Source organism: Anas platyrhynchos, chromosome 13 (assembly GCF_047663525.1).
Source record: "Anas platyrhynchos isolate ZD024472 breed Pekin duck chromosome 13, IASCAAS_PekinDuck_T2T, whole genome shotgun sequence".
NCBI classification, from domain to species: domain Eukaryota; kingdom Metazoa; phylum Chordata; class Aves; order Anseriformes; family Anatidae; genus Anas; species Anas platyrhynchos.
This window is the reverse complement of record NC_092599.1, coordinates 12251688-12278850: the sequence shown is the minus strand read 5'-3', so window position 1 is coordinate 12278850 and position 27163 is coordinate 12251688. Positions and strand designations below refer to the sequence as shown.

General features: G+C 69.3%; 1 protein-coding gene across 8 annotated transcripts; it reads left to right on the top strand.

The window, feature by feature from the left end:
• The first annotated feature begins 83 nt into the window (after window positions 1-83).
• COL7A1 (collagen type VII alpha 1 chain) lies at window positions 84-26166 on the top strand. 8 transcript variants are annotated; one of them, XM_072044627.1, is made up of 121 exons: window positions 84-260; window positions 992-1073; window positions 1227-1407; window positions 1491-1650; window positions 1732-1825; window positions 1925-2083; window positions 2215-2378; window positions 2453-2582; window positions 2698-2817; window positions 3158-3307; window positions 3932-4051; window positions 4146-4292; window positions 4393-4509; window positions 4589-4738; window positions 4895-5023; window positions 5117-5263; window positions 5368-5493; window positions 5565-5708; window positions 5792-5917; window positions 5995-6141; window positions 6220-6348; window positions 6422-6568; window positions 6679-6798; window positions 6912-7058; window positions 7142-7278; window positions 7530-7656; window positions 7756-7899; window positions 7994-8154; window positions 8255-8296; window positions 8413-8439; window positions 8546-8581; window positions 8680-8772; window positions 9004-9075; window positions 9388-9423; window positions 9503-9556; window positions 9772-9840; window positions 9970-10083; window positions 10240-10266; window positions 10373-10426; window positions 10521-10583; window positions 10673-10732; window positions 10812-10847; window positions 10989-11033; window positions 11220-11255; window positions 11350-11394; window positions 11493-11528; window positions 11605-11640; window positions 11730-11762; window positions 11924-11995; window positions 12124-12183; window positions 12297-12332; window positions 12498-12578; window positions 12713-12748; window positions 12831-12875; window positions 12965-13036; window positions 13192-13236; window positions 13330-13356; window positions 13433-13474; window positions 13575-13655; window positions 13729-13764; window positions 13860-13895; window positions 13992-14072; window positions 14210-14245; window positions 14353-14424; window positions 14542-14586; window positions 14743-14778; window positions 14902-14937; window positions 15028-15132; window positions 15251-15286; window positions 15401-15436; window positions 15600-15638; window positions 15738-15773; window positions 15882-16013; window positions 16169-16378; window positions 16463-16498; window positions 16672-16716; window positions 16853-16924; window positions 17092-17136; window positions 17385-17447; window positions 17834-17878; window positions 18004-18039; window positions 18171-18206; window positions 18398-18433; window positions 18565-18609; window positions 18836-18868; window positions 18991-19053; window positions 19142-19177; window positions 19283-19363; window positions 19438-19506; window positions 19597-19632; window positions 19723-19764; window positions 19869-19913; window positions 20024-20068; window positions 20198-20233; window positions 20325-20384; window positions 20523-20648; window positions 20769-20840; window positions 20961-20996; window positions 21153-21212; window positions 21315-21359; window positions 21440-21475; window positions 21572-21607; window positions 21687-21743; window positions 21827-21898; window positions 21987-22058; window positions 22162-22197; window positions 22280-22360; window positions 22447-22500; window positions 22656-22709; window positions 22785-22847; window positions 22967-23029; window positions 23293-23409; window positions 23520-23597; window positions 23673-23726; window positions 23934-23982; window positions 24091-24138; window positions 24360-24449; window positions 24662-24757; window positions 24904-25026; window positions 25113-25292; window positions 25370-26166. In XM_072044627.1, the coding sequence occupies exons 1-121, from the start codon at window positions 87-89 to the stop codon at window positions 25399-25401; spliced, it is 9297 nt and encodes a 3098-aa protein (XP_071900728.1). In that variant the 5' UTR covers window positions 84-86; the 3' UTR covers window positions 25402-26166. The 8 variants fall into 8 exon arrangements, with proteins under 8 accessions (XP_071900728.1, XP_038041693.2, XP_038041692.2 ...); XM_038185765.2 differs by having other exon boundaries at window positions 6909-7058; XM_038185764.2 differs by having other exon boundaries at window positions 4143-4292.
• Window positions 26167-27163: the final 997 nt, after the last annotated feature.

Sequence of the window (27163 nt, the reverse complement as noted above, 5' to 3'; positions counted from 1 at the left end):
CCAAACCCCTCTGCGCCCCCTCCCTCCCAAGGGAGCGGGTGGGAAAAGCCCTTTTTTTTGGGGATAGGCGGGACGGGGCGGGGGCCATGGCTCTCCCCCCGTTTCCCCCCCCCACCCCAGGCGGCGGCACCGAGCTCCGGGCCGCCCCGATTAAAGGGGGCGGGAGCGCCGGGGGCCGCCTGCGCTCGGCTCGGCACGGAGCGGCACGGAGCGGCTCGGCACGGCGCCCCCGGGAGGAGCTGGGGGCTCGCAGCCCGCAGGTTGGGAGCTGAGGGTGTGGGGAGGGCTCCAGGGGGGGTCGAGGAGGACGGGCTGTGCCCCCCCGCTGCCCCCCAGGGTTCCCAGGCTGGCCCCCGCGGAGAGGTGCGCGGGGGGCTTGGGTACCCGAGGGTGCCTGCTGCGCTCGGACGGGTCGTGGTGGGGGTCCCATGGGGTCAGGCTGGGTGCTGCGCCCTGTTATGGGGTCGGTGCTGAGCCCCCCCAACACCATTAATAGCTCTGCACCCAGCTGGGAGCGCAGGGAGCAGCGGGGTGAGGGTGCTGGTGGGCACCTCCAGCCCCCCGCGTCCCCACGCTGCCCTTCTCGGGGGCGAGCACCCACGAGGTGCCGGCGAGCAGGAGCAGCGGGGCGAGCAGCCCCCAAGGCATGGGGGAGGCTCGGGACGGGCCTGTGGAGGCAGGAGCCCGAGCACACCCCGCCTGGCAGCCTCCTGCCCGCTCTGGGCACCATCCTGCTGGTCCTGGGCACTGCCAGCCAGCGGGGCCACGGGGAGGGTGGCACGGGGAGGGCTGGAGCGGGGCCAGGCACCGGGCACGCACGTGGCTGTGAGCTCCCACGCGGGGGCTGCTCCCTGGCGTGGTTTTCCCCACGGAGCAGTTTTCCCATCCGCGGGGTTTGGCTTTTATTGCGTTTTGCTGCTTTTGCTTGCTCCTGCCCCACCCGCCGTGCCCAGAGGCACGGAGCGGCACCCTGTCCCCCGCTGTCCCGCAGGCTCCCACGATGAGCGGCCGCCTCCTGCTCCTCGCCGTGCTCCTGGCCCCCCCGGCTGTATTGGCACAGAAAAGGAGCCAAGGTGGGTGCTGAGCACCGGGCACCGAGCTACAGGGGGGCAGAGGAGCCCGGCTTCTCCTCCCCAAGACGCTCTGCAGCACCCCAAACCCTTGAGTACCCTTGGGTACGGGGTGCACGGAGGGCAGGCGCCCTGAGCCCCGGTGCCGTCCCGCAGTGGTGTGCGAGGACGTGCTGGAGGCTGACATCGCCTTCCTGGTGGACGGCTCGTCCAGCATCGGCAGGAACAATTTCCGCGCCGTCCGTGCCTTCATGGAGGACCTGGTGGCCCCCTTCGTGCACGCCGTGGGCGAGAGGGCCGTGCGCTTCGCCGCCGTGCAGTACAGCGACGATCCGCGGTGAGCCAGATGGGGCACGGGGTGGAGCTGGGGGGACAACAGGGGTCAAAGGGGTGACCTGTCCCCTCCTGTGCCCCCCCCAGGGTGGAGTTCACCTTCTCCCAACACGCCAACGGCACGGGTGTCCGGAGGGCCATCCAGCAGCTGAGCTACAAAGGTGGCAACACTCGGACCGGTGCTGGCCTTCGCTACGTCTCTGACAACTTCTTCGGTCCCACGCATGTCCGGCCCGGGGTCCCGAAGGTACATGGGGTTAGGGGGGGGTATGTGGGATGTCCCAGGGGGTGCACGGGCATGGGCTGAGCCTCACGGCTCTCCCCTCAGATCTGCATCCTCATCACGGACGGCAAGTCCCAGGATGATGCTGAGCAGGCGGCCGTGAAGCTGAAGAGCCAGGGCATCAAGGTCTTCGCCGTGGGTGAGCGAGCGCCCAGCGTGCCAGCTGCTGCCCCCACCACCGGCTGAGGAGGGCTGGGGGCTGCGCCCTCACCCTCTGCCCCCCCGACCACCTCCCCAGGGATCAAGAACGCCGATGAGACGGAGCTGATCCGCGTGGCCTCAACACCCACCGACTTCTTCTTCTACTACGTCGGCGACTTCAAGCTGCTGGGCACTCTGGTGCCGCTGATGACGCGCCGGGTGTGCACCAGCTCCGGGGGCACCCTGCGCACCCTGGGTACGGGACCCCCCGCCTCCTCCTCCTCCTCGTTTTTGGGATGGGGCTGCTGGCGTGCAGCTCTGGGTGCAGCTGACGTGGTGCTGCATTAACGCCCTTGTCCCCATCCCCTGGGGGTCGGTCCCCCACAGACGGTCCAGGCCACGCTGGCCCCTCCAACTTGGAGATCCTGGAGCGAGGCCCCGACCTGCTGCGCATCCGCTGGAGCCCGGCCAGCGGCCCCGTCACCGGCTATAGGGTGCAGCACGTCCCGCTGACGGGGCTGGGGCAGCCCGTGGTGGCCGAGAGGCAGGAGGTGAGCCCCGCGCCGGTTTAGGGTCCCCCTGGGGTCCGCTGCCTGGCTGTGGGGGTGACGCTGCCCCTGCCCAGGTGAGCCTGGGGCCCCGGGAGACCAGCGCCGTGCTGCGGGGGCTGCGTGTGGGGACGGAGTACCTGGTCACCGTCATCGCCCAGTACGCCAACAGCCTTGGCGAGTCGGTGTCGGGACGGGCGCGCACCCGTGAGTACCCCTAAATCCCCCTGGGCACCCGTGGGTACCCCCGAGCACCCACCTGGGGGCACGGCGGGGTGCCTGCGCTCCATGGGGGCTCATCCCCATCCCCGCGTGTCCCCAGAGAGCCGTGCGGGCGTGCTGGATTTCCGCGTGGTGGAGGCTGGAGCGTCCTTCCTGCGCCTGGCCTGGCAGCCCGGCCCCGAGCCACCGCAGGGCTACGTCCTCAGCTACACGGCACAAGGTGAGGGGACACATCCCCCCCCTGGAGAGGGGACGGTGCCACCCGGCCACCCTTAGGTGTCCCCCAAGGGCTCGGGGAATGTATCTGGGGTGCTCGCGACCTATGGGTGCGCACGGGGGGTGGGTGGCAGCCCCCCACCCGGTGCCGCTGCACCTGGCGGGCCCTCCCTGCCCCCGGGCGCTGCAGTGCCCGTGCCTGGCCCCCGTCCCAGCCTCGCCCCGTGCTCCCCACCCCTGGCACCGCCTGGCATCCCCGGGGCGAGGAGCCGGCCCACGGACACCCCTTCCCTGCCGGGCCGTGTCCCCTGCTCCTGCCCGGACCCCTCCGTGTCCCCGTGCAGGAGCAGCCCAGGGTGAGGAGAGGAGCCTGGGGGCCGGCGTGCTCTCAGCCACCCTCAGCAACCTGCGCCCCGACACCGAGTACCTGGTGACGCTGCGGGCACGCCACGCGCAGCACCCCACAGCCACGGCCACCCTCACTGCAAGGACACGTAAGCACCGTGCGCCCGTCCCCAGGTGTCCCCAGCTCCTTGGGGACAGCTCCTTGGGGACCCCCGGGGATGGATAAGGCCCCCCAGCCTGTTGCTGCCTCGGTGGTGAGGGGTGAGCACGGCTGGTGGCTGCAGGGTGATGCTCGGAGCCCCCAAAGCTCCTGGCGCAACCCTTCAGCTCCCTCGCGGCTTTCCGGAGGCATCTCCACAGGAGCTTTCCCCCAAGTGATGTAAAAATGGGGATGAGAAACCCCCACAGTTTCTTGTTTAAGTCCTGAGCTTTCTGGGAAGAAACCGCGGTTTCCACCAGGGAAGAGGGTGGTGAAAGCATCTCCGGGCAGGGCTGGGGATGGGGCCCTGGGGAAACACCTTCTGAAATCCTCCAGCTTTGCCAACCCAACCCCTGCAGCCGCCCCAGCCAGCCTTAACCCGCAGAAAGCATTCCAGGCCCTAAAAACCAGGCGCTGGGGGCCCGGCACCGCCTGCTCGGGAGGGGAGCTCTGCGGGGCGGGGCGGCACCTGGGGGCGCAGCGCTCTGCGCCATCCCAAAACGGGGTGGTTTGGGTGAAAAGCGGAGCTCGGCGGCACCCCCCGCGGGGTACCACGGCCTCATCCCGCCCGCAGAGCGCCCGGTGGGCGTGCAGCACGTGGCCGTGCACAACGTGTCGGCGCAGAGCATGCTGCTGGCCTGGCAGCCCGTCACCGGTGCCACCGGCTACCGCCTCTCCTGGGCTGCCCTGGCAGGTAGGTGACGGCCCCTTCCCGCTGTCCCCGAGGGAGGGATGGGGACGGGAGGGTGGTGGTGGCACCAATGCTCTTCCTCCTCCTCCTCCAGCAGGGCAGGAGCGGCGCAAGGTGGAGCTGGACGCCAGGCAGACGTCGCACGTGCTGGGGGGGCTGCAGCCTGGCACGGACTACGTGGTGACGGTGGCCCCGCTTTTTGGGCAGCTGGAGGGGCCCGCGGCCTCCGTCCGGCAGAGGACGGGTACGGGGTGGGCTCTGCCCCTGCCCTTGGTCCTTCTGGCCTCGTCCCGAAGCAGGGACGAGGGGACGGGGTGGCACAGCCCCACCGGGTCTGTTTGCAGAGGCGGGCGCGGAGCAGACGCTGCGGACCAACATCCTGGGCCCCACGGCCATCCAGGTGCTCTGGGTCGCCCTCCGCGAGGCCCGCGGCTACCGCCTGGAGTGGAAAAGAGCCACAGGTTGGGTTCGGGGCGCCCCGTCCCCGATGTCACCCTGGGGAGGTGGCGGCACACGGTGACACCGCCCTCCTCCCCGCAGGACCGGAGCCCCCCAGGACGGTGTCGCTGCCCAGCAGTGTCAGCAGCTACCAGCTGACGGGGCTGCAGCCGGGCACCGAGTACCGCATCACCCTCTACACGCTGTATGACGGCGGGGAGGTGGCCACCCCCGTCACCACCTTCCAAACGGGTGAGAGAATGGCTCCAGGGATGTCCCCAGCCTCGTTAGCAGTTGCTTGAGCTGGGACCAGAGCCACACGACGCCCAGCTCAGCGGTCCCAGCCCGGGGTTAAGGGCAGGGTGATGGCAGTGCCACCTGGCTCCGGCTCACCGCGTCCCCTCGCAGGCGTGGAGGTGCCCGTGGGCGCCGTGACCGACCTGCGGCTCCTCGAGGATTCGGGCAGGAGGGTGCGGCTGGGCTGGACCGGCGTCCCCAGCGCCACCGAGTACAAAGTGACAGTGCGCAACACCCAGGGTGAGCCGGAGGGATGGAGACGGGGTTGGCACCACTTGGGGGGCACCATGGGGACCCCAGAGGGTGCTGAGGCTCCTGCCCTGCTCCTGGCAGACGGCACGGAGAGGACGAGGCGCGTCCCGGGCAGCCAGACGGCGCTGGAGCTGGGTGACCTCCGAGAAGGTGTCACCTACCTGGTGCGTGTCTCGGCCCTCATGGGTGGCCGGGAGGGCAGTGCCACCACGCTCAGCGTCCGTGTCAGTAAGTCCACGCTGCCTGCTCCCCCACCCGGGCTGCACCGCGGTGGCCGTGGGGCCCTTTGGGGTGTCCCCGTGCTGATGCCCCGGTGCCGTCGGGCTCTGCAGAGTCCCCGGCCGTGGGCAGCGTCTCCGAGCTGCGGGTGGCAGAGGCCGGTCCCAGCCAGCTGCAGGTCACCTGGAGGGGACTACCAGGAGCCGGGGGCTACCGGCTGACGTGGAGGGCCAGTGACGGTGAGTGTGGGGGCTGCGGGGTGCGGCGGTGATGCTGTGGGAGCCCTCCCTACCCCGTCTGACTCTCCTAGGCCAGGAGCAATCCCGCTTCCTCCCCGCCGACCCCACCACCTTCACCATCGAGGGGCTGCGAGCTGGGACCGTCTATGCCATCGGTGTCTCTGCCATCGTCGACGGCCGCGAGGGTCCCCCTGTCACCACCACGGGGCGGACAGGTGAGGCAGCTCCTTGCCTGCTGGTGCTGGCTGTGCCGTTTGCCCCGGGCACAGGTGACAGCGGCCTTCCCCTTGTCACACAGCGCCTGAGCAGGTGGGGACGGTGACCCGGCTGGAGGTGCAGTCGTCCAGGAGCAACGTTGCCCGCGTCACCTGGGTCGGCGTGCCGGGAGCCACCGCCTACCGTGTGGTGTGGAGCCGCCGGGACGGTACCAGGGGATGGAAACGGGATGGGGACAGGCTGCGATGCTGGCAGGGGCCAGGGCTGACGCGTGGTGCTCGGCAGGGGGCTCGGAGAGCAGCCAGCGTGTCCCCGGCCACATCAGCTCCTTCGACATCCCCGACCTGGAGGGAGGCGTCTCCTACACCGTGAAGGTCACGGCGCTCGTCGGCAACCGGGAGGGCAACCCCGTCTCCATCATCGTCACCACCCGTGAGCTCCGGGGCACGGGGACAGCTCTCCGGCGGGGTGCCCTAACCCCTGCCCTAACGCCTGCCCCTCTCCCTGCAGCGGAGGCAGCCCCGGTGTCCCCCGTCAGCGGGTTCCAGGTGACGGAGGCCTCAGAGCAGCGCCTGCGCCTCGCCTGGGTGCCGGTGGCCGGCAGCACCGGGTACCGCTTGGCCTGGCGCCCGGCTGAAGGTGAGTGTGGATTTGTCCCCGTCCTGCATGGCCACGCTGTCCCCCAGCCCCTCACCTCTCTGTCCCCACACAGGAGGGCCCCAGCGCAGCCAGCAGCTCCCGGCCACCTCCAACTCCTATGATCTGGGGGGGCTGGAGCCCAGCCGGCGTTACCACATCAGCATCACCAGCCTGGTGGGCGGCCGGGAGAGCTCGCCCGTCACCGTCACCGCCGTCACCGGTAAGGGGCCGAGGGAGCATCACCCCTCCACCATGGGGACCCTGCCTCAGGACGGAGGAGGGTGGGGGCTACCCCGTGGGGCCGGGCCACCCCATTCTCCCCCTCGGCAGCTGCCCCCGGCCGTGTCACCAGCCTGCGGGTGAGCGACGTGCGCAGAGACTCGGTGACGCTCACCTGGACCCCCGTCCCCAGTGCCTCGGGGTACGTCCTGTCCTGGAGCCCCGCTGCAGGTGAGGAGGGCACGTGGCTTGGGGGAAGGCTCGCTGCCCAAATGGGGGCTCGCTGTCCCCAGGGGGGCTCCCTGTCCCCATCCCCATCCCCGCTGACTCTCTTTGGCCAGCAGCCGGCGGCGAGGCACGGCGGACGCTGCCGGGCACTGCCAGCTCCCAGCAGGTCTCCGGGCTGCGCCTGGGCCAGCGCTACACCTTCACCATCCGCCCGCTCCTCGGCAGCTCGCCGGGGGCCGAGACCTCCGTCAGCGAGCGCCCAGGTACCATTTGTTGCCGGTGGGGGGGTGACACGGGGCCGGTGATGGCCCTGTATTGGTGGTCACCTCACCCTTTCCCCTGGCAGTCTGCAGGGACGCCCGAGGTGACATCGTTTTCCTGGTGCACGGCACCCGTGACAGCTCCTCCGGCGCCGAGGCCGTGCGCAGCCTCCTCTCCAACACCGTCACCGCCCTGGGGCGCTTGGGCCCTGATGGCACCCAGGTTAGGGGTCTGCCATGGGGGGTGCCGCCCCTGTCCCTTTCGGTCCTGAAAATGAGGCTTATAAAAAAGGTTTTAACCAGGAGTTTAGATATTAGGAGGAAATTTTGGGCTCGGAAGGTGGTGAGGCACCGTCACGGGGGAGCCGGATGGGGCCGGTGGGAGGTGCCGTGCCCATGGCAGGGGGTTGGAGCCAGGTGGGGGTGGTTTTAGGGCCCCAACCTGATCCGTTCTGTGGTTCCCACACCCCGCAGGTGGGCCTGGCCACCTACAGCTACCGCAGCCTGCCCTGGCTGCTCCTCAACCGCTCCAGCGACCTGCCCGCCGTGCTGGAGCAGATCCGCACCATGCGCTACGAGGAGCCCAGCGGCAACGCCATCGGTGAGGGGAACGAGCTGGGACCTGACCCGAGGGACCCGCGGGACCTTCCTAACACCCCCACCATCCTTTTTTTTATTTTTTTTTGTGTTTTTTCCCCAGGGGCAGCCATCACCTTCGCCAGGACCTACCTGCTGAGCCCCGGTGCGGGGCGCCGGCCCGGTGTGCCGGCGGTGCTGGTGGTCCTGGCCGACGGCCCCTCGGGGGACGATGCCATCGCTGCGGCCAGGGACGTCAAGGCTGCGGGTGAGGGGGACGGGGTGCCCTCAGGACGGGGTCCCCACGGGATGAGGACCCCCAGGGTGCTCCGGTTTGGGCACTGAGGGTGCTGCTGGCGCAGGGGTGCGGGTGCTGGCGGTGGGCTTGGAGGGGGCGGACCGGGAGCAGCTGCGGCGCGTGGTGACGGCCGAGGACCCCCGCTTCGTCTTCCCCCGCCGTGGCGCGCTGCAGGAGCTGGAGGGGGAGCTCACCGACGACCTCTGCACCATCATCTCCACCAGGGTGAGGGGTTGGGCAGCCTCAAGGGGGAGCAGCCCCCATGGGGGGGTGGTTTTAGGGTTTTCCCTCCCCGGGTTGATGCGTCCTCCCCTTGTCTCGCCAGCCGGAGCCGGAGCCAAAGCCCTGCGCCGTGCCGTGCCCCAAGGTGAGCGGCCCTGTGCCGGGGGGGGCTGAGCGGGCACCGGGGGCTCCTCGTCTTGCCCACGCGTGGGGCTGGCAGAGGGGTGCAGCCCCTCACCCCTTTTCTCTGTCCCCTCACAGGGCGATAAAGGGGACCCTGGAGAGGCGGTAAGTGTTTCGGGTACCCCCCTGCAGCTGGGGGGGGGCTTCGTGCCCCCAAATCCTGCCCGTGGCAGCCCGCGGAGGATGCTGATCGCTGGATTTGTCTCCACAGGGGCGGCCGGGGCAGCCGGGCCCTCCCGGAGAGCCGGTAATGTCCTGCGTGGGGGTGCAGGGGGTCCACAGCAGAGGGGACAAGCGTCCCTCAGCCACCACCTGCCACCAAGCCTGTCCCCTCTGCTGTCCCAGGGCCGCCACGGGCTGCCGGGCCCCCCGGGACCTGTAGGACCACGGGGACCACCAGGAGAGAGCGTCGAGCAGCCAGGAAAGAAGGGGGACAGAGTGAGTGACCCCACTGAACCCACAGCCTGGGGTCCCCAGGCACAGGGTCCTGGTCCCCAGGGGCCTCTTCCTGCCCCTCCAGCCTCTCCCCCAAATTTGTCTGGTGAGGGGGAGCTGGGGGGAGCTGCGCTGCCCCAGCACACCCCTGTTGGGTGTGCAGAGGGGAGGTGGCACTGGGGTCAGCTTCTGGGGACACCTGTGGCACTGCCGTGACCCTTTTTTCCCCCACAGGGATTCCCTGGAACTGATGGGGTGCCAGGAAGCCCTGGCCGCCCTGGGAACCCCGGGTCCCCCGGCCAGCCGGTGAGTGCGGGTGTCCCCGTGGGTGTCCCCGTGGGTGTCCCCATAGGTGTGCCGGCACCGATCCGGCCCCGACTGATGGCTGTGCCCATCACCCAGCCCCCCCTGCCTGCTCCCTAAGCTCTCTGCCCACCCTTTTCTGGCACCTGGGGGTCTCCTTGGCTGGTGGGGGCACCGCTGTCCCCAATGCGTGCCCCCCAGGCCAAGAGTTCTGGGCAGTCCTGCCTTGTCTGGAGCCCCCATCCCCATCCCATCCCCATCCCATCCCCATCCCATTAGGGCCGTGCTTTCACCTCCTGAGCTGTTCTTTTCCAGGGCACCCAGGGCGTCCCCGGCCCCCGGGGGGATCCCGTGAGTATGGCCCCCTCCTCCCCAACCCCTCACTGCCCCCCCACACGCCCCCCTGCTCACTCCCACCTTTCACCCCCAGGGCCCGCGGGGACCGACGGGGCTTCCTGGCCTGAAAGGGGAAAAAGGCGAGCCGGTAGGTGAGGGGCACGGGGCTGGGGGGGGGGGGACATCTCCTCACCTGCACCTCCTGGGGCTGGGGAGACCCCAGGGTGCCTTGCCCCAGGGGCACGGTGGGGATGCTGATTTATTTTATTTTATTTTATTTTAATTACTTAACATTTATTTTATTTTAATTATGTTAATTTTATTTAATTTTAATTATTTTCTTTTTTTTTTCTCCTCGTTCAGGGAGAGCCCAGGGTGATTGTGGATGGAGGCCAGGGGCTGCCCGGACGGAAAGGGGAGCCGGGCACGCCGGTACGGATGGGGCTGTGGATGCTGGGGGGGGGTCCCCACCCTCACCCCGTGCCCCTCACCCCGTGCCCCTCACCCCGTGCCCCCCCTAATGCTGATGGAGCATCTCTGATGGGGATCTCTCTCCTCCAGGGCAGCCCTGGGCCCCCCGGCAGCCCTGGCCCACGGGGACCCTTTGGAGATCCAGGCCCTCTGGGTCCTACGGGGCCCATGGGGCCACCGGGACCTCCGGGAGACTTCGTAAAGGTACGGGGACAGGGGGACAGCCCGCGGCTTGAACCTCTTCCCCCATGCAATGCTCCTGGTGCTGCACGGCTCCTTCCTTGCCCCATCATTTTGGGGTGGGGTGAGGCACGAGGAGAGCCCAGACCCACCCTTACCCTCTCGCTTTTACCCTTGCAGGGGGAAAAGGGTGACCGAGGGGAGAGGGTAAGTGGCCCCACGTGCCCCTGGCGCCTTGCTGGGGGTGAAGTTGTCCCCCTGGGAGGGGCTGAGCCGTGGGGCTGTCCCACCAAGCCCACCCCTGTCTCCGCAGGGCCCCCCAGGACTTGTGGATGGGGCAGCGCCCCGAGGGGAGCCAGGTCCCCCGGTGAGTCCGGCCCCTGGGCCAGCAAAAAGGAGCGGGGCCACGGGCAGCCGGGTGCTCCCAGGGGCTGAGCTGCCCCCTCGCTGCTCTCTTGTAGGGTCTGCCTGGGGATCCTGGCCCTCGGGGACCTGCTGGCACCCCTGGACCCAAGGGCGAGAAGGTAAGAGGGTGGTGGGCACCCCCCCAGCTCTGCGGTGGGGACGCACGTCCCCATCTCACGGTGTCCTGCTGCCTTTCCTGCCCCCTCAGGGTGATGGTGAGGACGGTTTGCCAGGGCCACCCGGCCGCCCAGGGGACCCAGGGGACCGGGTGAGTGTCCCGGGATGGGGCAAGGTGGGAGGTGACGCGCTCCCCCCACGGGAGGTGACATCTCTGCCCTCCTCTGCAGGGCCCGCGGGGACCGCCCGGGGAGCAGGGCAGGAAGGTGAGTGCGGCGAGGGTGCTCCTATGGTGTGCCTGCATCCCCCGGCACCTTTTGGGGGAGAAAAGGGGTTCAGGGGCTGTGCCAGGACCTGTGCCACCCCCTGTGGGTCCTGCCAGCCCCCAACCCCATCTTCTGTGCCAGGGAGACCGCGGGGCGCCGGGCGAGCTGGGAGAGACGGGCGAGAAGGTGAGGTGGGGCTGGGGGCTGCCTGCCCCGGGGATCTTTGGGGTCCCCATGGCCCTGGGGTGGCTGCCAGGGGTCTGGGGGTGGGATTTGGGATCAGCATGGCTCCCTGCCTCATCCGTGGGGCCTGGGGCAGCGTGTGGGGTGGGAGGAAGGCTGCCTGAGACGTTCCTCTGCTTCGCTCCGCAGGGGGACCGTGGTGCGCCGGGCCCCGAGGGCGAGAAGGTAGGGGCTGGGGGCTGGGGGCTGGGGGCTGCCTGCCCTCCCTGGGAGATGCACTCCCCGGCACCTTCCTCTTCCTCTTTTTCCCCTCCTCCAGGGTGAAGTTGGAGCCCCGGGGCGGCCAGGGCCATCGGGCAGAGAGGTGAGTAGGGGTGGCGGTGACGGTGACGCAGCCCTGAGGACAGCGGGGTGGCCGTGCCCAGGCGCTGCCGCCCCCCTGAGCTCTCCTCTCCTCACCAGGGAGCTCCGGGACCAGCAGGACCGCGGGGGGAGAAGGTGAGGATGAAGCAGGGTGCCTGGGGGGCCGGGGGCTGTGGGGAGGGGGCTGGCCCTGACAGCCGTGTCTCCCCAGGGTGAGCCAGGAGCGCCCGGCGAGCCCGGCCAGCCGGTAAGCGGTGCCCCCCGGCACCTCGCCCCGTTCCCGTGCCCAGGGAGCTCCCGAAGCACCCAGCACTGGCCCCACTGCTTCTCCTGCAGGCAACCAGCGTGGCTAGTGCCAGAGGAGAGAAGGTAGCCCTGTCCCTGTCCCTATCCCTGTCCCTTGCTGGTGTCCCCACGGCACAACCAGGCTGGATGTCGGCACCGTGGGGACGCCCGCGCTGCTCCCCAGCTATGGGGTGGGGAAAGGGGGAGGTGTAGGGGGGCTGATGGTGCCACTCGGTGTGCTGCAGGGTGACAGAGGCTTCCCGGGACCAGAAGGGCCTCCTGGCCCCAAGGGCGATGTGGGGGAGAGAGGAACCCGCGTGAGTACTGCTGGGGCTGGGCACGGGGGCACGCAGCCCCCTGAGGCTCCCCCAGCCCCCCCGGGCACCCCGTTTGCTGTCACACGGTGCCGGTCCCGTTGCCCCAAGCTGCTCCCCTTCGTGTTTAGGGTGCCCCTGGTCTGAGCATCCCAGGCCCGGCCGGCCCCAAAGGCGAGCAGGGCGAGCGGGTGAGTCCGGGTGAGCCCGCGGGGTTGGGGTTGGGGCTTGGGGTGGGGGGTCCAACCCCGACACCCTCCCCGTCCCCCCGTAACACCGCGTGCTGTCCTTCTGCGACCCCCAGGGCATCCCCGGCCTCGCTGGCAGGAGCGGCCCCAAGGTAAGGGCATTGCAGGAGGCATCACCCCTCTGTCCATCCATCCGTCTGGAAGGGCACTGCTCGGGGGAGCAGAGGGTGCCGTGCTGAGCCCCTTTTCCCCCCTTTTCCCCCCTTTTCCCCCCAAAACCCACCCTGACCCTCTCCCCGCTTTCCTCCCCAACCTAGGGGGACCCGGGGGAGCCGGGCGAGAAGGGCGAGCCGGGCCGAGCGGGCACACCGGGGCAGACGGGGCTGCGTGGCAAGGAGGTACGTGGGGCTGGGGGCTTGGGGGGGGGACACTGCGGGGGTGCCATGGCCCCGATTTGGGGCAGGTTGTGGGGTGGGGACGTCGGTGACTTGTCCTTTTGTCCCCCGGCCGCTGCTGCTGACCTGCGCCGCAGGGCGAGCGTGGAGAGAAAGGTGACGAAGGCACCCCGGTGAGTGAGGGTCCTGATGGGGCACTGCCCCCCCCGTGTCCCCCCCGTGTCCCCAACCCCTTTCATCCCCTCTGTCCCGCAGGGTGAAGCAGGCCTGCCTGGCAAACCCGGAGACAGGGGCCCGCGGGTAAGCACCGGGTCAGCGGGGAGACCGGGGCTGGGTAAGACCCCCGGGTGGCTCAGCCTGACGTGTGTGTGTCCCCACCCCATATTTAGGGGCTGCCCGGGTACCGCGGCCCCCCCGGGGAGAAAGGCGACCTCGGAGACCCAGGGCCTGAAGGCAGAAACGTGAGTGGCACCGCGGGCGTGCGCTTGGCACCCTCTCCATGGGGGCACCCTCGTCCCTTCTCCACCTGGGTACCCCCATCCCATGGGGATATCCTCATCCCATGGGGGCACCCTCATCCCATGGGGACACCCTCACCCCGTCCCCTCTCCCGCAGGGCGCCCCAGGAGCACCAGGGACCAAGGGTGACCGCGGCGAGCCGGTGAGTGACGCTGTCCCCCCCCCGCCATCCCCTCCGTCCCCTCCTGGCTCTCAGCAGCTCCTGCTGAGCCCCCTCCTCTCTCCCTTCTCGCAGGGACCTCCTGGACCCCCGGGACGAGCAGTAAGACCTTCCCAAACCCCTTTTTCCTTGCTGGCGTGGTGGGTGCCGGCTCTGACGACCCCTCTCCGCCCCGCAGGTGGATGCGGGGCTCGGAGGAGCAGGGGAGAAGGGCGAGAAGGTAACAAAAAACCCACACGGGGTGCTCGGCGTCACGCTGCGGGACCCCTGCCTGTGGGGTCTCCCTCTGAGCACGGCTCCTCAGCTTCTTCCCCCCGCAGGGGGACCCCGGGGACCCTGGTGAGGATGGTGCGAAGGGTGCCAGGGGTGACCCCGGCCCCCCCGGCCTGCCAGGAGAGAGGGTACGTGTGGGGTGTGTGGGGGGCAATGGGGCAGCGCTGCCCCTGCCCCCCCTGAGCAGCTCTTTTTTTGCAGGGCATCGAGGGTCCCCGCGGCCCCCCTGGCACACGGGTAAGTGCCCCCTGCCCCACGGCGGGGTCCGTGCCCTGCTCAGCCCCCGGTTGGGGGTGACAAGGGGTTTATTCCCTCCTCTTCCCACCCCACAGGGTGACCCCGGGGACCGAGGCTCGCCAGGAGAGAAGGTGAGGGGCTGGGGGCTGCCCCGGGACACCCCCATCCCTGCCCGTGTTGGGGAAAAGCATCTTCTGAGTCTTTTTTTTCCTTTTTTTTCTTTATAGGGTGAGCGTGGCCCGCCGGGGCTGGATGGCCGCAATGGGTTGGAAGGGAAACCCGGGCCCCCAGGGCCCCCCGGGCTGAGGGTGAGTGTGGGGCCGGGCGGGGGGCACCGGGAACGGGGGCTGGGGGAGGTGGTGGGGCAGAAGAACCGTCCCACTGATTTGGGATGGGGATGCTCGTGGGATAAAGCCACATCCCTCACGTCCTTCCTCATCCACAGGGGGACCCGGGGAAGCAGGGGGACCCCGGTCGGGATGTAAGTACCTTGTAGGGCTGTGCTCCTGCCCCGTGCACCATCCCCAGCCCTGCTCCCTCCTCCCAAATTGGGCTGCAGAGGCCTCCCCCCGTCTCCTCTCCCCACAGGGGCTGCCGGGGCTGCGTGGGGAGCAGGGCCCCCCTGGCGCCGTGGGACCCTTGGGGCCGCCCGGCCTCCCCGTGAGTACCCAACACCAAACCCCGTGCCCTGCCCCGTGCCCTATAGATGCTCCCAGCCCTCTCCATCCCCCGAATGCCTGTTTTGGGGGGGCTCTCACCGCCTCTTCTTCCCCCCAGGGCAAACCCGGTGACGATGGCAAGCCCGGCCTCAACGGCAAGAACGTGAGTAGGGCAGCAGGGCTTGGCTTCAGGGCACCCCGAGGGCTGGAAACCCCAAAGGAGAGGGAGGTGTGGGGTGAAGGGCCCCAGCCCTGTGCCTCCCAGTCCCAAGGCAGGGGCACTGGGGTTTTGGCACTGGTTCACAGCCTCCTTCTGCAGGGAGAAGACGGGACACCAGGAGAGGACGGGAGGAAGGTGAGGAGCAGAGCCCCGGGCCGACCCCATAACCGCGGTGGTAACCCCCTGGCAGGGCTCTGGGGCTGGGGACGCGTCTTTCTGAGTCTTTTTCTCTCTCTCTTTTTTTTTTCCCCTCTCCAGGGCGATAAAGGCGACGCCGGGGCTCCTGGCAGAGATGTGAGTACCTCCGAGTGTGGCCGTGGGGTGTCCCCACTGGGGACAGCTCCTGGGCACCCACACCCCGGGGTGACACCGCTCTCCTGGCAGGGCCGCAGCGGTGCCAAGGGCGAGCAGGGGGACAGCGGCGTGCCCGGACCCCCTGGTCCCCCCGGTCTGCCCGGCGTTCCCGGGCAGCTCGGCCCCCCAGGCCAGGTTTGTAGTCCCCAAGCCCTCGGTGCCACATGGGGCCAGCAGGACCCGTGCCCCACAGCTCCCCTGGGGCACTGCCCCGTGTCCGTGGGTGCCATCGTGTCCCCTCCGTGTCTTCTAGGGGTCACCGGGCCTCCGTGGGGTTGCGGGACCCAAGGTAGGTGTGTTCCTGAGCCCAGCCCTCCGTGGCAGAGCTCTGGGGGGACCAAACCCCAAGGAATGAGTCCTTTGGGGTCCCTGCTCCCCCCTGACACCTTTTGCTGTATTTCAGGGGGACCCAGGGGAGCCTGGACCGCGAGGGGAGCCGGTGAGTACCCAGCACTGAGCCCGGCCAGCTGGGAGCACCCCAGAGGACCGCAGCCCTTTCCTAGGCAGCGCCCAGTGGCGTTAACTCTGAAACCTACTGAGGGCAGCTGCATCCCGCTCCCCTTCCTCACCCTACATCTCATTCCCTCTCACCCTAAATACAGGGGCGACCTGGCGTCCGCGGCGACCCTGGCACTGCAGTGGTGAGTTTTCCACCCCCCATGGGGCTGGTGAGTCTTCCACCCCCCCGGAGCCCCAGCAGCACTACGCCAGCTCCTTTTTTTCCTGTCCTTCTGTTGCAGAACATCGAGCGCAGCCTGGAAGCCCTTGGCATCAAGGTGGGCAGGCCGGGGGCTGCCCTGTGCTCGGCGGGTCCGGGGACGGTGCCGTGAGCGGGGAGCACGGCCCCTGAGCCCCCTGAGCCGTGCCTCGTGCCTCCCTCCCAGGTCTCATCCCTGAAGGAGCTCACGGGTGCCTACGACGGGAGCTCGGACTCCTTTCTGCCCGTGGCCGAGCGGCTGCGGGGGCAGAAGGGCAGCCGGGGGGAGCCAGGAGAGAGGGGACCCCCGGGACGGGAGGTGAGTGCTGCCGGGCTCCGGGGACCCCCGTGGGCACCTCCCCATCCCCGTGCTGTGCCCAAATTCATGGCCTTGCATCCCCCTTCCCGGCTAGCTCGGAGACCCAGCCGATCTTGGGATGTAGTTATTTTGTTTTTGTTTTTTTTTTCTTGCAGGGCTCTTTAGGCTTCCCCGGTGAGCGAGGACCCAAAGGTGACAAAGGGGACCAAGGTGCCCCCGGCCCCCAGGGTCCCATGGGCCGGGCTGTGGGCGAGCGGGGCCCCGAGGGTCCACCCGGGCAGCCGGGGGAGCCTGGCAAGCCGGGCATCCCGGGGGTACCGGGCCGGGCCGGGGAGCTGGGGGAGGCCGGACGGCCCGGGGAGAAGGTGAGTGGGGGGCTACGGGCTGGGGGAGACCCGGCCCTGGGCTTGGGGACAGCTCCGTGACCTCCCACTGCCTCCTTTCCCCAGGGTGACCGGGGTGAGAAGGGCGACCGGGGCGAGCAGGTGAGCCCAAACGGGGACAGTGTCCCCCCTCTGTCCCCTCTCTGCCCCCCGCTGATGTGATGGGGGCTCTCTGGGGAGCCCCATGGGGGCCAGGGTCAGCCGGGCAGGGGCTGGCTCTGCCCCATTTCCCTCCGCTGTCCCTTTGATGCTCCACCTCTCTTCCTTATGGCTAGGGCAGGGATGGCTTGCCGGGCCCCCCCGGCCCCCCAGGGCCCAAGGTAGGTGACGGGTGCTGCCGGGGACTCTCTCCAAGAGGCATCCACATCCAGCCCCCTGGCACGGGGGGCTCGGGGAGGACTTGGGGACCTCCAGGGGGTCCCCCGGGTGCCAGCCCTGATGGTGCTGTGCCCACAGGCAGACGTGATGGAGGGCAGCCTGATGGGCTTCCCAGGGGAGCGCGGCCCCCCCGGACTCAAGGGAGCGAAGGTGGGTGTCTGGGGAGAAAAGAGCAGGGCAACAACGGGGCCAGCCCTCCAGGGGCTGTTTGGGGACGATGTGACAGCCCCACAGCTGCCACGAGCTGGGCTGGGGCAGCACGTGAGGCTGGCAACATCCCTTCTTCTTCCTCCTCCTCCTCCTCCTCCTCCCTGCAGGGTGAGCCGGGTGCCGAGGGCGAGCGAGGACCCAAAGGAGATAAGGTCTGCGTGTAGTAAGTCTCCCGTGGCTCCTCCGCTTCTCTCTTCCTCCTGAGCTCCCTTTTCGGGGCTGGGCACCAGCTCTCTGCTCTCCCCTCTCCGTGTGCTGCCGGCCAAGCCCCGGGCAGGGGCGCAGCCGGGGACGCCCCTCACTGGGGGCAAGCGGCTGTGGAGGCGGGCGGGAGGACGGGGATGGGAACGGCCCTGCCTGCAGCGCTGGCCCCACAACCCCATGCCTCTCCCCACGGCAGGGTGAAGGCGGGCAGCGGGGCGAGCGAGGAGAGCCTGGAGAGAAAGGCAGGGATGGGTCCCCGGTGAGTATGGCACTGCGCCTCCGTCCCCATCGTCCCCGTGGTCTCCATCCCCATCTCCATGGTCTCCAACCCCATCCCCATCATCCCCACGGTCCCTATCCCCATCCTCATCCCCATGGTCTCCACCCCCATGGTCTCCAACCCCATCTCCATCATCCCCGTTCTCCTCATCCCCATAGTCTCCACCTCTGTTTCCATCATCCTCCTCATCATCCCCATGGTTTCTATCCCCATCCTCATCCTCATGGTCTCCATTTCCATGGTCTCCATCCATCCTCATCCTCATCCCCATCCCCATGGTCTCCATCTCCATTCCCATCTCCATCCCCATCCCCACCATCCCCACGGCCCCATCTCCACCCCACTGCCTCCACCTCTTCTTCCAGGGCCTCCCAGGAGAGAGGGGTCTGGCCGGCCCCGAGGGGAAACCGGTGAGTGGGGGATACAGGGGGGCTGCGTTCCGAGAGGGGTGGGAAGTTCCCGTGGCCCCACAGCAGCTGCCACCAGCCCCAACGGGAGCATTCATGTCTTGTTTGCCTCCTTCCCTCCCCCACAGGGCCCCCAGGGCTTTAGAGGGCCCCCCGGCCCCCCAGTAAGTACCCCACAGCCGGGTACTGCGCGGTGGCACCGTGCTCATCCCCTGGGGAGCTTTTGGGGCAAGCGGGGCTGCTTGGGGGTGCCGGGTTCCCGCTTACCCCCTGGCTCTAACGTGCTTCTTTGCAGGGCTTGCCAGGCTTCCCCGGCGTGCTGGGACGCCCGGTAGGTCCCCGTGTCCCCCTGCGTGTCCCCGTGTCCCCCTGCATGTCCCCGTTCCCCTGGTTCTTGCCCCGTGGGCGCTTGGCACGGCGCATCCTGGTGGGATCTGGCGGTGCTTGTCCCTGCTTGGCGCGGGTGCCCAGAGCCGCCGTGTAGGGGGGACCCGCTGCCCACATCTCTTCCTCCCCCTCCAGGGCAACCAGGGAGAGCCGGGACCACCAGGACCTCCGGTAAGGGCCCCCCCCAGTGTCCCCGTTGTCCCCGTGCTGGGACCGCACTGTCCTGTTACCCCCTCCTCGTCCCGAGGAGCCGTGCCACCAGCGGGCACCACGAGGACGAAATGTCCCCTTGTTCCCTGCAGGGCACCGCTGGCCCCCCGGGGACCCAGGGCCCAGCTGGGATGAAGGTAAATCATCATCATCATCATCATCACCATCACCATCACCATCATCACCATCACCATATTTGACCCTGCAGAGGAACGCGCGGTGCCCTGCAGGCACCAGGGGCTGTGGGGAAAAACGTGGGGCTGGTCCCCTGCTGGAGCCAGCCCCTGGGGGGCTCAGGGGACATGGGGACATGGTGGCACGGCTGTTGGGGTGGTGGGACCGACGCGGGTGCTGTCTCCACAGGGCGACCCCGGGGAGCCTGGTGCCAGCATCCGGGTGAGCCTCCACTCCCCCCTACCCGGCCCCCGACCCCAAATCCCTTCCCAGGGGACAGCTGATGTCCCGGCGAGATGTCCCAGCGTGGCATCTCCCCTCTGACCCCACTCTTCCCACTGCAGGGCTTGCCTGGTCCCCAGGGCAGCATAGGGCTGCCCGGCCCCCCTGGCCCCCCCGGTTTGGCGGTAGGTACCCGCAGGGACCCACACCTTGCGAGCTGCCGGTCCCTGTACCCATGCCCTGAGTTAATTTTCGGCTGTGTCCCCATTACAGGGTCCTCCGGGTGCCCCCGGGCTGCCAGGACAAGTGGTGAGCGTGCCTTCCCCACCCCTCACCCCATGGGAAAACCAGCCCCCAGGGGCTGGGGGGCCATGGGGTGCTCACAGCCCCATATCCCCGCCGTGCCATCCGCAGGGGGAGAGCGGCAAGCCGGGCGTGCCGGGTCGGGACGGCGTGTCGGGGAAGGACGGAGAGCCCGGGATGCCCGGCAAGATGGTAACGGGGTCGGGCAGCCCCCTGCCAGCCCCCCGGGGCTGAGCACGGGCTGAGGGCTGCCTGCTTTGTGCCAGGGTGTGCCGGGACCTTCGGGCCCCGCCGGCCCCAAAGGGGAACCAGGGGACGCCGGAGCCCCGGGGCAGGTGAGCGCAGGGCTCCCCGCGGCTTTTCCCTGATCACTGGGATGCAGCAGAGCCCCCCCTAACCTCACACCTCTCTCCCCTGTGCCCCAGGCCATCGCCGGCCCCCCCGGTGCCAAGGGCGAGAAGGTAAGGAGCTGGGGAGCCTGGGGGGACCCCACAGACCCCACATGAGCTCCCCATGGGCTCTGTAGGGTGCTGAGCCTCGTGTCGCTGCAGGGCGAGCCGGCGCTGCTGGAGGGCGTGCTGCTGGGCGAGCCCGTGAGTTGCTGCCCCCAATTTCTGCCCTGTGCCCCCCCCTTTGGGGTGCTGCAGCCCCCCCGGTGCTGCTGTCCCATCCCTAACGCCTTTTCCCCCCTCCCCAGGGATCCAAGGGTGCCCGGGGCTTGCCTGGCCCCAAGGGAGAGAAGGTGAGGAGCTGCCCCGGGCACAGAGGGGGCCGTGGGGGTCCCATCGCCTTTGTCCCCCACCCCACCCCAAAGTCACCTCCCCCCGCTGTCTGCTTGTGTCCCCTTACCAGGGGGAGCCCGGAGGAGCCGGAGAGCCGGGAGACCCCGGAGAAGACGTGAGTAGGGGGCACGGGGGGGGGTGAAGGTGAAGGCAGCGCCGTCACCTCCCCAAGGGGAGCCCCACCCTTTTACCCCGTGCCCCAGCCACCCCCCAAAACCCTTCTGACGGCTCCGTGTCCTTGCAGGGAGCCAAGGGGGCGTCCGGAGCCAAGGGGGAGAAGGTGAGCGTCCCCGCCACGGGGACACGCTGCCCGGCCACCCCGTGTCCCCCGGGGGTGACCCCATCCCCGTGCTCTCTGCCCCCCCACGCAGGGCTCTCCGGGTGTCGGTGTGCGGGGACCACCAGGACAGGACGGGCCTCAGGGCCTGAAGGTAACCCCTGTCCCCGTCCCTGCCCCCGTCCCCGTCCCTGTGTCCCCCGGCTCTGTCCGTGTCCCTGGTGCCACCCGGACAAGGCAGCAGCACGCCCCCATTTCCCTGGACCCCATCTCTTTTCTCTCTCCTCTGTAGGGTGACATCGGCCTGCCGGGACCCCCAGGACCCCCGGGCTCAGCGGGCATCGCGGGGGCACCGGGACAGCCGGGCCTGAGAGGGGACAGCGGGCAGCCTGGCGCTCCGGGGGCCCCGGGCGAGCGGGTAACAGCACCCGGCCGGCACCCGGCCTCGATCCCCACCCCAAGAGGGGTCTGAGCAGCCCCAATCCCTGCCCCAATCCCTGCCCCAATCCCTGCCCGCTCAGCACCGTGTCCCCCCCAGGGGCTGATCGGTTTTCCCGGGAGGGACGGTGCCGCCGGACCACCAGGACCCCTGGGACCCCCGGGACCAGCGGTGAGGACAGGGGGGCTGCGGTGCCCCCAGGGAGGGGGAAGGACCTGTCCTTGCTCCCATCCTGGCCCAGGCAGGGTGACAACGGGGTCCTGGCACCACCTTCCCTCTCCTCTCTTTTAGGGCACACCCGGGGTCTCTGGCCAGAAGGGGGACAAGGTAAGATTTGGGGGACGGCCCTATAACACGGGTGCTGAGCCCGCTCAGGCTTTTGGGGCAGCACAGGGGGGTCACAGGATGTCCCCTGGGCATGGTGGGGGGGACACAGCCCAGCAGGGGCCATAGGGACGAGATCTTGTCCCCCCCCCCCCACAGGGTGACCCCGGGGCCGGGCTGCCAGGAGCCAGAGGGGAGCGCGGCGACCCAGGACCGCGGGTAGGCACCACCACAGCCCCCCCATCCCACCCCCCAAGCCCCACATGGGGTGCCCCCATCCCACACCCCTTCCCTCACACCCCCTTTTTCTCCCCCCCATAGGGTGAAGACGGGCGCCCGGGGCTGGCAGGCGACCGCGGGCCAACGGTACGTACCCACAGCCCGCTGCCCCCCCAGCTGGGTGTCCCTCCCCCCCCCCAAAAAAAACCCTCTCCTCTGTCCCATAGGGCTTGCCGGGGGTCCGAGGGGAGCGTGGGGACAAGGTAAGGGGTCTGGGGAGCTGGGAGGGGGGGGGAAACCCCCCAGGGAGGTGCTGCCCCCTCCCATTTTCATGATATCTCGCCGCCCTGTCCCCGCAGGGAGACGTCGGGGCCATGGGGCCCAAAGGAGACAAGGTGAGACCCCGAGGTTGGGGTGGGGTGGGGGGCACAGCGGGGCCGTGCCCCCACCCTGCTCACCCCAAATCTCTCCCAGGGTGACACCGTCGTGGTGGAGGGGCCCGCTGGAGCACGGGGCAGCAAGGGGGAGCCGGTAAGTGCCGGGGGGGGCACGGTGTCCCCACTGTCCTGCCCTGGCATCTCCCTGACCCCATCCCTCTGCCTCCCCCTCTGCAGGGAGACCGTGGCCCGAAGGGCTCAGAAGGGGACAAGGGGGACAAAGGCGAGCAGGGCACGCCCGGAGAGAAGGTACGGGGTTGGGGGGGACATGGGGACACGCAGGGCTGGGGGGACCCGGGCACGTCGGCGTCCCCGTGCCCCACGTTTCTGCTTGCAGGGGGCGAGGGGCGAGCAGGGCGAGAAGGGCTCCACGGGATTCCCCGGGGCACGCGGCCCCGGCGGGCAGAAGGTAAGGAAAGGGCTGGGAACCCACTGGGAACCCACTGGGGGGGATACTGGGAGTACTGGGGGCACCGTCCCCATGGCCTGAGCCCGGACTTTGTGTTCTCCAGGGAGAAGTGGGTGCGCCGGGGGAGCCGGGAGAGCCGGTGAGGAGCCGTGTCCCAATGCCACTGCCCCACTGCCAGGGGGCAGGGACGGGTCCCAAACCACGCTGTGCGCTTCCCATAGGGCCAGCCCGGCCGGGACGGCATCGCTGGAGCCCGGGGAGAGAAGGGGGACGTGGGGCACCTGGGCTTGCGTGGCCCCAAGGTGGGTTGGGGTCCCCGCTGCGTGATGGCACCCACATGGGCCGGGCAGGGCTGTGACTGTCCCTGTCCCTATCCCTGTCCCCATAGGGTGACCGTGGCATCAAAGGCGCCTGCGGCCTCGACGGGGACAAGGGGGAGAAGGTGAGTGGGTGCCCACGCCGTGCGGCCCCTCCGTCCATCCCAAAACCAGCAGGGATGGCTGAGCACGGACCCCGACCCCGCTGAGGGTCCCCTGCTGGGGGTGACCCCAAAGGTGAGCTCTGACGCCCTCCCTGCCTCTGTCCTGCCCGCTGTAGGGAGAGCCGGGGCTGCCGGGGCGCTCGGGGCTGCCGGGGAGGAAAGGAGAGCCGGTGAGTGGTGGCACTGGGGTATGGGGTGGGGGGGATGCACGGCGGGGGCTCACCGATGTCTGCTTCGTCCCGCAGGGAGAGCTGGGGCTGTCAGGGGTGCCGGGGGTCCCCGGGAAGGAGGGGCTCATGGGACCCAAGGTAGGGTCACAGTGGGACCTCGGGGACGTGTTGGGACCTTGGGGACGTGTGGGGACCTTGGGGACGGTCCTAGGGCTGCTCCCCGTGGTCCCCCACTGCCTGCACCTTCCTCCCCCCAGGGTGATCGGGGATTCGACGGGCAGCAGGGAGCCAAAGGAGACCAGGGGGAGAAAGGAGACCGGGTGAGTGGCTGGGGGGGGACGCATCCATCGTCCCCTCCTCTGCCGTCACCAGCACCAAGCCTCACCCCGTGGGGCACTGGAGCCTGACGATCCCAAAAGAGCCACCCAGGGCTCTGCTCTGTCACTGAGCTGGGTGACAAATCATTTTTTAAAATGCTCCTGGAGGACCTGAGGGGCAGCTGGTGCTTTGGGGACACCCCATTGTGGGGCCAGGGCATGCGCCCCATGGGACGTCCCCAGCCCATCCCTCTGCTCTCCCGCAGGGTTCCCCAGGTGTTATCGGTGCCCCCGGTCCCCGGGGCAGTGATGGGGCTCCCGGCCCCCCCGGCCCCCCGGGCAGCGTTGGCCCGCGAGGTCCCGAGGGCATGCAGGGCCAGAAGGTGAGTCCGTGCCATGGGGAGAGGGGGCTCAGGACCTATCCCTGGAGAAACCAAGGGGTTGGTGGCACCAGGAGCCGTGTCCCAGCTCCCTGATCCCGTATCCTTGGCAGGGGGAGAGGGGCCCCCCCGGGCAGGCGGTGATGGGGGCTCGCGGCGTGCCCGGCGTCCCCGGCGAGCGAGGAGAGCAGGTGGGTGAGCGGGCACCCGGCACTGCCCCGGGGAGCCCCGGGCACGGCTCCCAGCTCTGCTCTGCTTCCCCCTAGGGCAGTCCCGGCGCCGAGGGGCTCCGCGGGGAGAAGGGGGAGCCGGGCATGACGGTAAGGGGCTGCGGGACCCCCCCCCCGGCACAGGGGCTGCGGGACCCCCCCCCCGGCACAGGGGGAAGGGCACCGGGGCTGTCCCGCTGATGGATGCTGATGGAGGAGGGTGCCCCATCTCTGGGGAGCCCGAGGGTGAATTTTTCCTCCTCTCTAATCCTAATTTCCCCTGGGATGTGCGTTGTTCCCCCCCCTGCTCGTCGGCAGGAGGAGGAGATCCGAGCCTATGTCAGGCAGGAGATGAGCCAGCACTGCGGTGAGCATCCCCTGCCCACCCCGGGGCTGGGGTCTGTCCCCTACAGCCCCAAATCCCCCACATCCCTGACCCCCCCAGCCCCTAACCCCTGCCCCGTCTGTCCCACAGCGTGCGGAGGGCAGCTCCCGCGGCGCCTGGATTCCCGTGAGCACTCAGGTTGTGTCCCCGTCCCTTTCCCTGCGCTCCCAGATAAGCCACCAGATTTTTTTGGGGGGGGGGGCTGGAGGCCACCGGGACCCCCTGGGATCCTCTGGGACCCCTTGGTCCTTGCTGTGGTGCTGGAACCGGCGAGCTGATGGGGCTGGGGGCGCAGCAGTGGGTGGGATGGGGCTGGGGGCTGCGGGGGGCACGGGAAGAGCTGGGGGTTTGTCTCCAAGGAGGCTGGGGGAGCCAGGCCAGGAGAATCCTTCACGCTGCCCACGGAGGAGGAAGGAGCGTCCGCCAGGAGAGGGAACACGGCCAGACAGGTGATGGAGAGCCTGGGACCCCCCCAAATCCCTGCCGCCTCCCCCGAGGAGCCGTGTGGCATCCCTGCTGTGCACCTCCGAGCCCTGGGGGGACGCGGTGTCCCCAGGACCCCATCCCTGGCCTCAGGGTGAAGGTTTCCCTCGAGGATTGGGGAAAAAGCTCCCCAGCTTCTGCTCGCATCCCTCTGATGCCGGTGCCGTCCTCCCCCCAGCTCTCTTCCCCCAGCCGCTCCCCGCTCCCGGTGCTCCCCTCGTCCCCGTGCTGAAGCTGTCACACGCCGAGGAGGAGGAGGAGGAGGAAGAGGAGGGTGAGTGCCATCCACGTGCGTTTTGTCACCGTCCCTTTTACCCCTGCTCTCCGCTCCCCAGCACCCGGAGGTGCCCAAATGGGGCTGCGAAGGGCCGGGTAGGGGGGTGCCGGGGGGGGGCTGCTCACAGCGGGTGCTGCCTGCAGGGCAGGACGGGCACCCCCTCACCGCCACCACCACCCTGGAGTACGACAGCACCTACGCGGATGAGGAAGAGGAGGAGGAGGAGGAAGACTACGAGGCCACCCCGGAGCATCCTGCTGCGGACGGTGAGCTCCGGAGGCACCGCGGTGCGGGGCTGCGCCGTGCCACGAGCACCACCTCACCGCGTCCCCGTGTCCCTGCGTCCCCACAGCCTCTCCCTGCGGGCAGCCCCTGGAGGAGGGGGGCTGCGAGCGCTACACGCTGCGCTGGTACTACAGCCAGAGAGGCGCCGAGTGCCGGCCCTTCGTCTACAGCGGCTGCGGGGGCAACGCCAACCGCTTCGGCAGCCGCCAGGACTGCGAGCTGCGCTGCGGGGGGCACGCGGGGACAGGTAGGCACGGCACAACACGGGTTGTGTCAGCACCGAGAGGGGAAAACGCTCTGATTCCCCCTCGCCTCTCTCCATAGGTGCCCCCCGGGACGGGCGGCCGGAGGTGTAGGGTGGGCAGCGTGTCCCCCCCCCTCTCCACCCCGACCCGCGGGGGCTGCCCGGCTGCTGTTGGGGTTGGAGCGGGGCTGCCCCGTGCGCACCCCTCCTGCAGGAACCTGGTGCTATTTCTGATGTCTCTTTTTGTTGCTCATGGGTTCTTCCCTTCGCCTTCCCTTGTCGTCGCCCGCTAAGGTGAAATCTTTATCAAATCGGAGAGCGAGCCCTTTGCAAGCCTTTCGCCCCCCCCCTCGCCCCCTCCCCGTCTCCAAACCCCAGCCTCCTCAGGCTGCTGCTGGTTTGGGTTTTAACTTATTTGCGGCCGCTGGGACAGCTCCTGGCCCCGCGTCCCCTCTTGGGCTGCCTGGAGCAGGGACTTGGGCATGGCTGGGCCCCCTCCCCAAATCCTACACCCTCACCCCAAGCTCGCAGGCTCCCCTGCTCCGTCCCTGGCCGAGGCGGTGCCTCCCTGCACCCCCCTGCCCGCCCCAGCCCCCCCCGCTCCGTTTGACCCAATTTCACCTCGCCAGGACCTGGTTCCCCTTGGGGCTGGCTTGGCAGCGCCCTGCCCCCCAAAAAACCCGGGGAGCCATCAGGGAAACCCTGAGGATGGTGCTAAATTCGAGGAGGTTCCTGCCCGCCTGCGCGCCCCCCCCATGAAGCTGTGGGAAGGCGACGCCGGGCTCCTCCGCGTGCTGCTGCTCTGTGTGTGGCTGGAGACAGCGACTGGATGTGTGTACCGCTGCGGGGCGGGACAATAAAGCTGTGCTCACGGAAAGGTGCCCTGTTTTTTGGTGTTTGTTCCCCCCCCGGGGGACTGTCCCCACCCCGGGGACCCCGGCGTGCCCCCGGGTGACGCACGCGGGCACGTGGGGCTGCGGTTCCGCGCGATGTGCGGGGTGAATCAGTGCCTCCGTCTAATTTTGGCTGCTCTGACCAACTTGGGGGGGTGAGTTCCTGCCCCCGTCTCCTGGAGAAGGAACAGAGCCCCCGTTATTTCCTCTCTCCGCAGGGGGGGAGCCCTGGGCGGGCAGCTCCGCCGCTCGGCACCCTTGGGTGCTCCCGGGGTGATTTCATCTGCGATTAGGCAAAATGTCTTCATAACAGCCCCCGCCGGGGGGGGGCGGGAGGTGGAGCTGGGGCAAGATAAGAGCCAGGGCTCGGCGGGGACCGGGGCAAACCCCCAGCTGCCACCCCTGCACCCCGAGAGCCTCAGGGGGGGGACGAGGAGCTGCTGGAAATGGTGAGGCTGCACCCCCGCGGTGCTGCTTTCGGGGGGGATTTACCTGGGAAACGGGTCCCGGGGGGGGGGGCTCGGATGCTTTTTGCCACCCTTCTATCCAGATAATCCAGCTGCCGGCTCCGGTGCTTTCCAAAGGCTTTCACCCAGGAGATGCGCTGCAGGAGGCTGGGTGCTTTTTGCTGTCCTCTTCCCAGTTTTTTTTTTTTTTTGTTTTTTTTTTTAATCCATCCAACCCCGGGAGGAGCGTGGGGTCCCGGGCAGAGGAGGATGCTGAGGATGCGGCGCACGTGGCCGCGCTGGCGCCCTCGTCACCCCGCTGCTTAATTTAGCCCAAATTACCTCATGTCCCATCCGGCAGCTTCTGCCCTGGATAGCCGGGCACCCCCCCCGGCAGGGGGGGTGACACCCACTGGGGACAGCGGGCGAGGAGGTGGCGGTGGCGTGAGCCCCACGGCCCACGTCACGCGTCCCCGGCCAAAGGGCAGGCGCTGCGGGACGGGGAGCGGCTGCGGGAGGAGACGCCGCCGGGTGG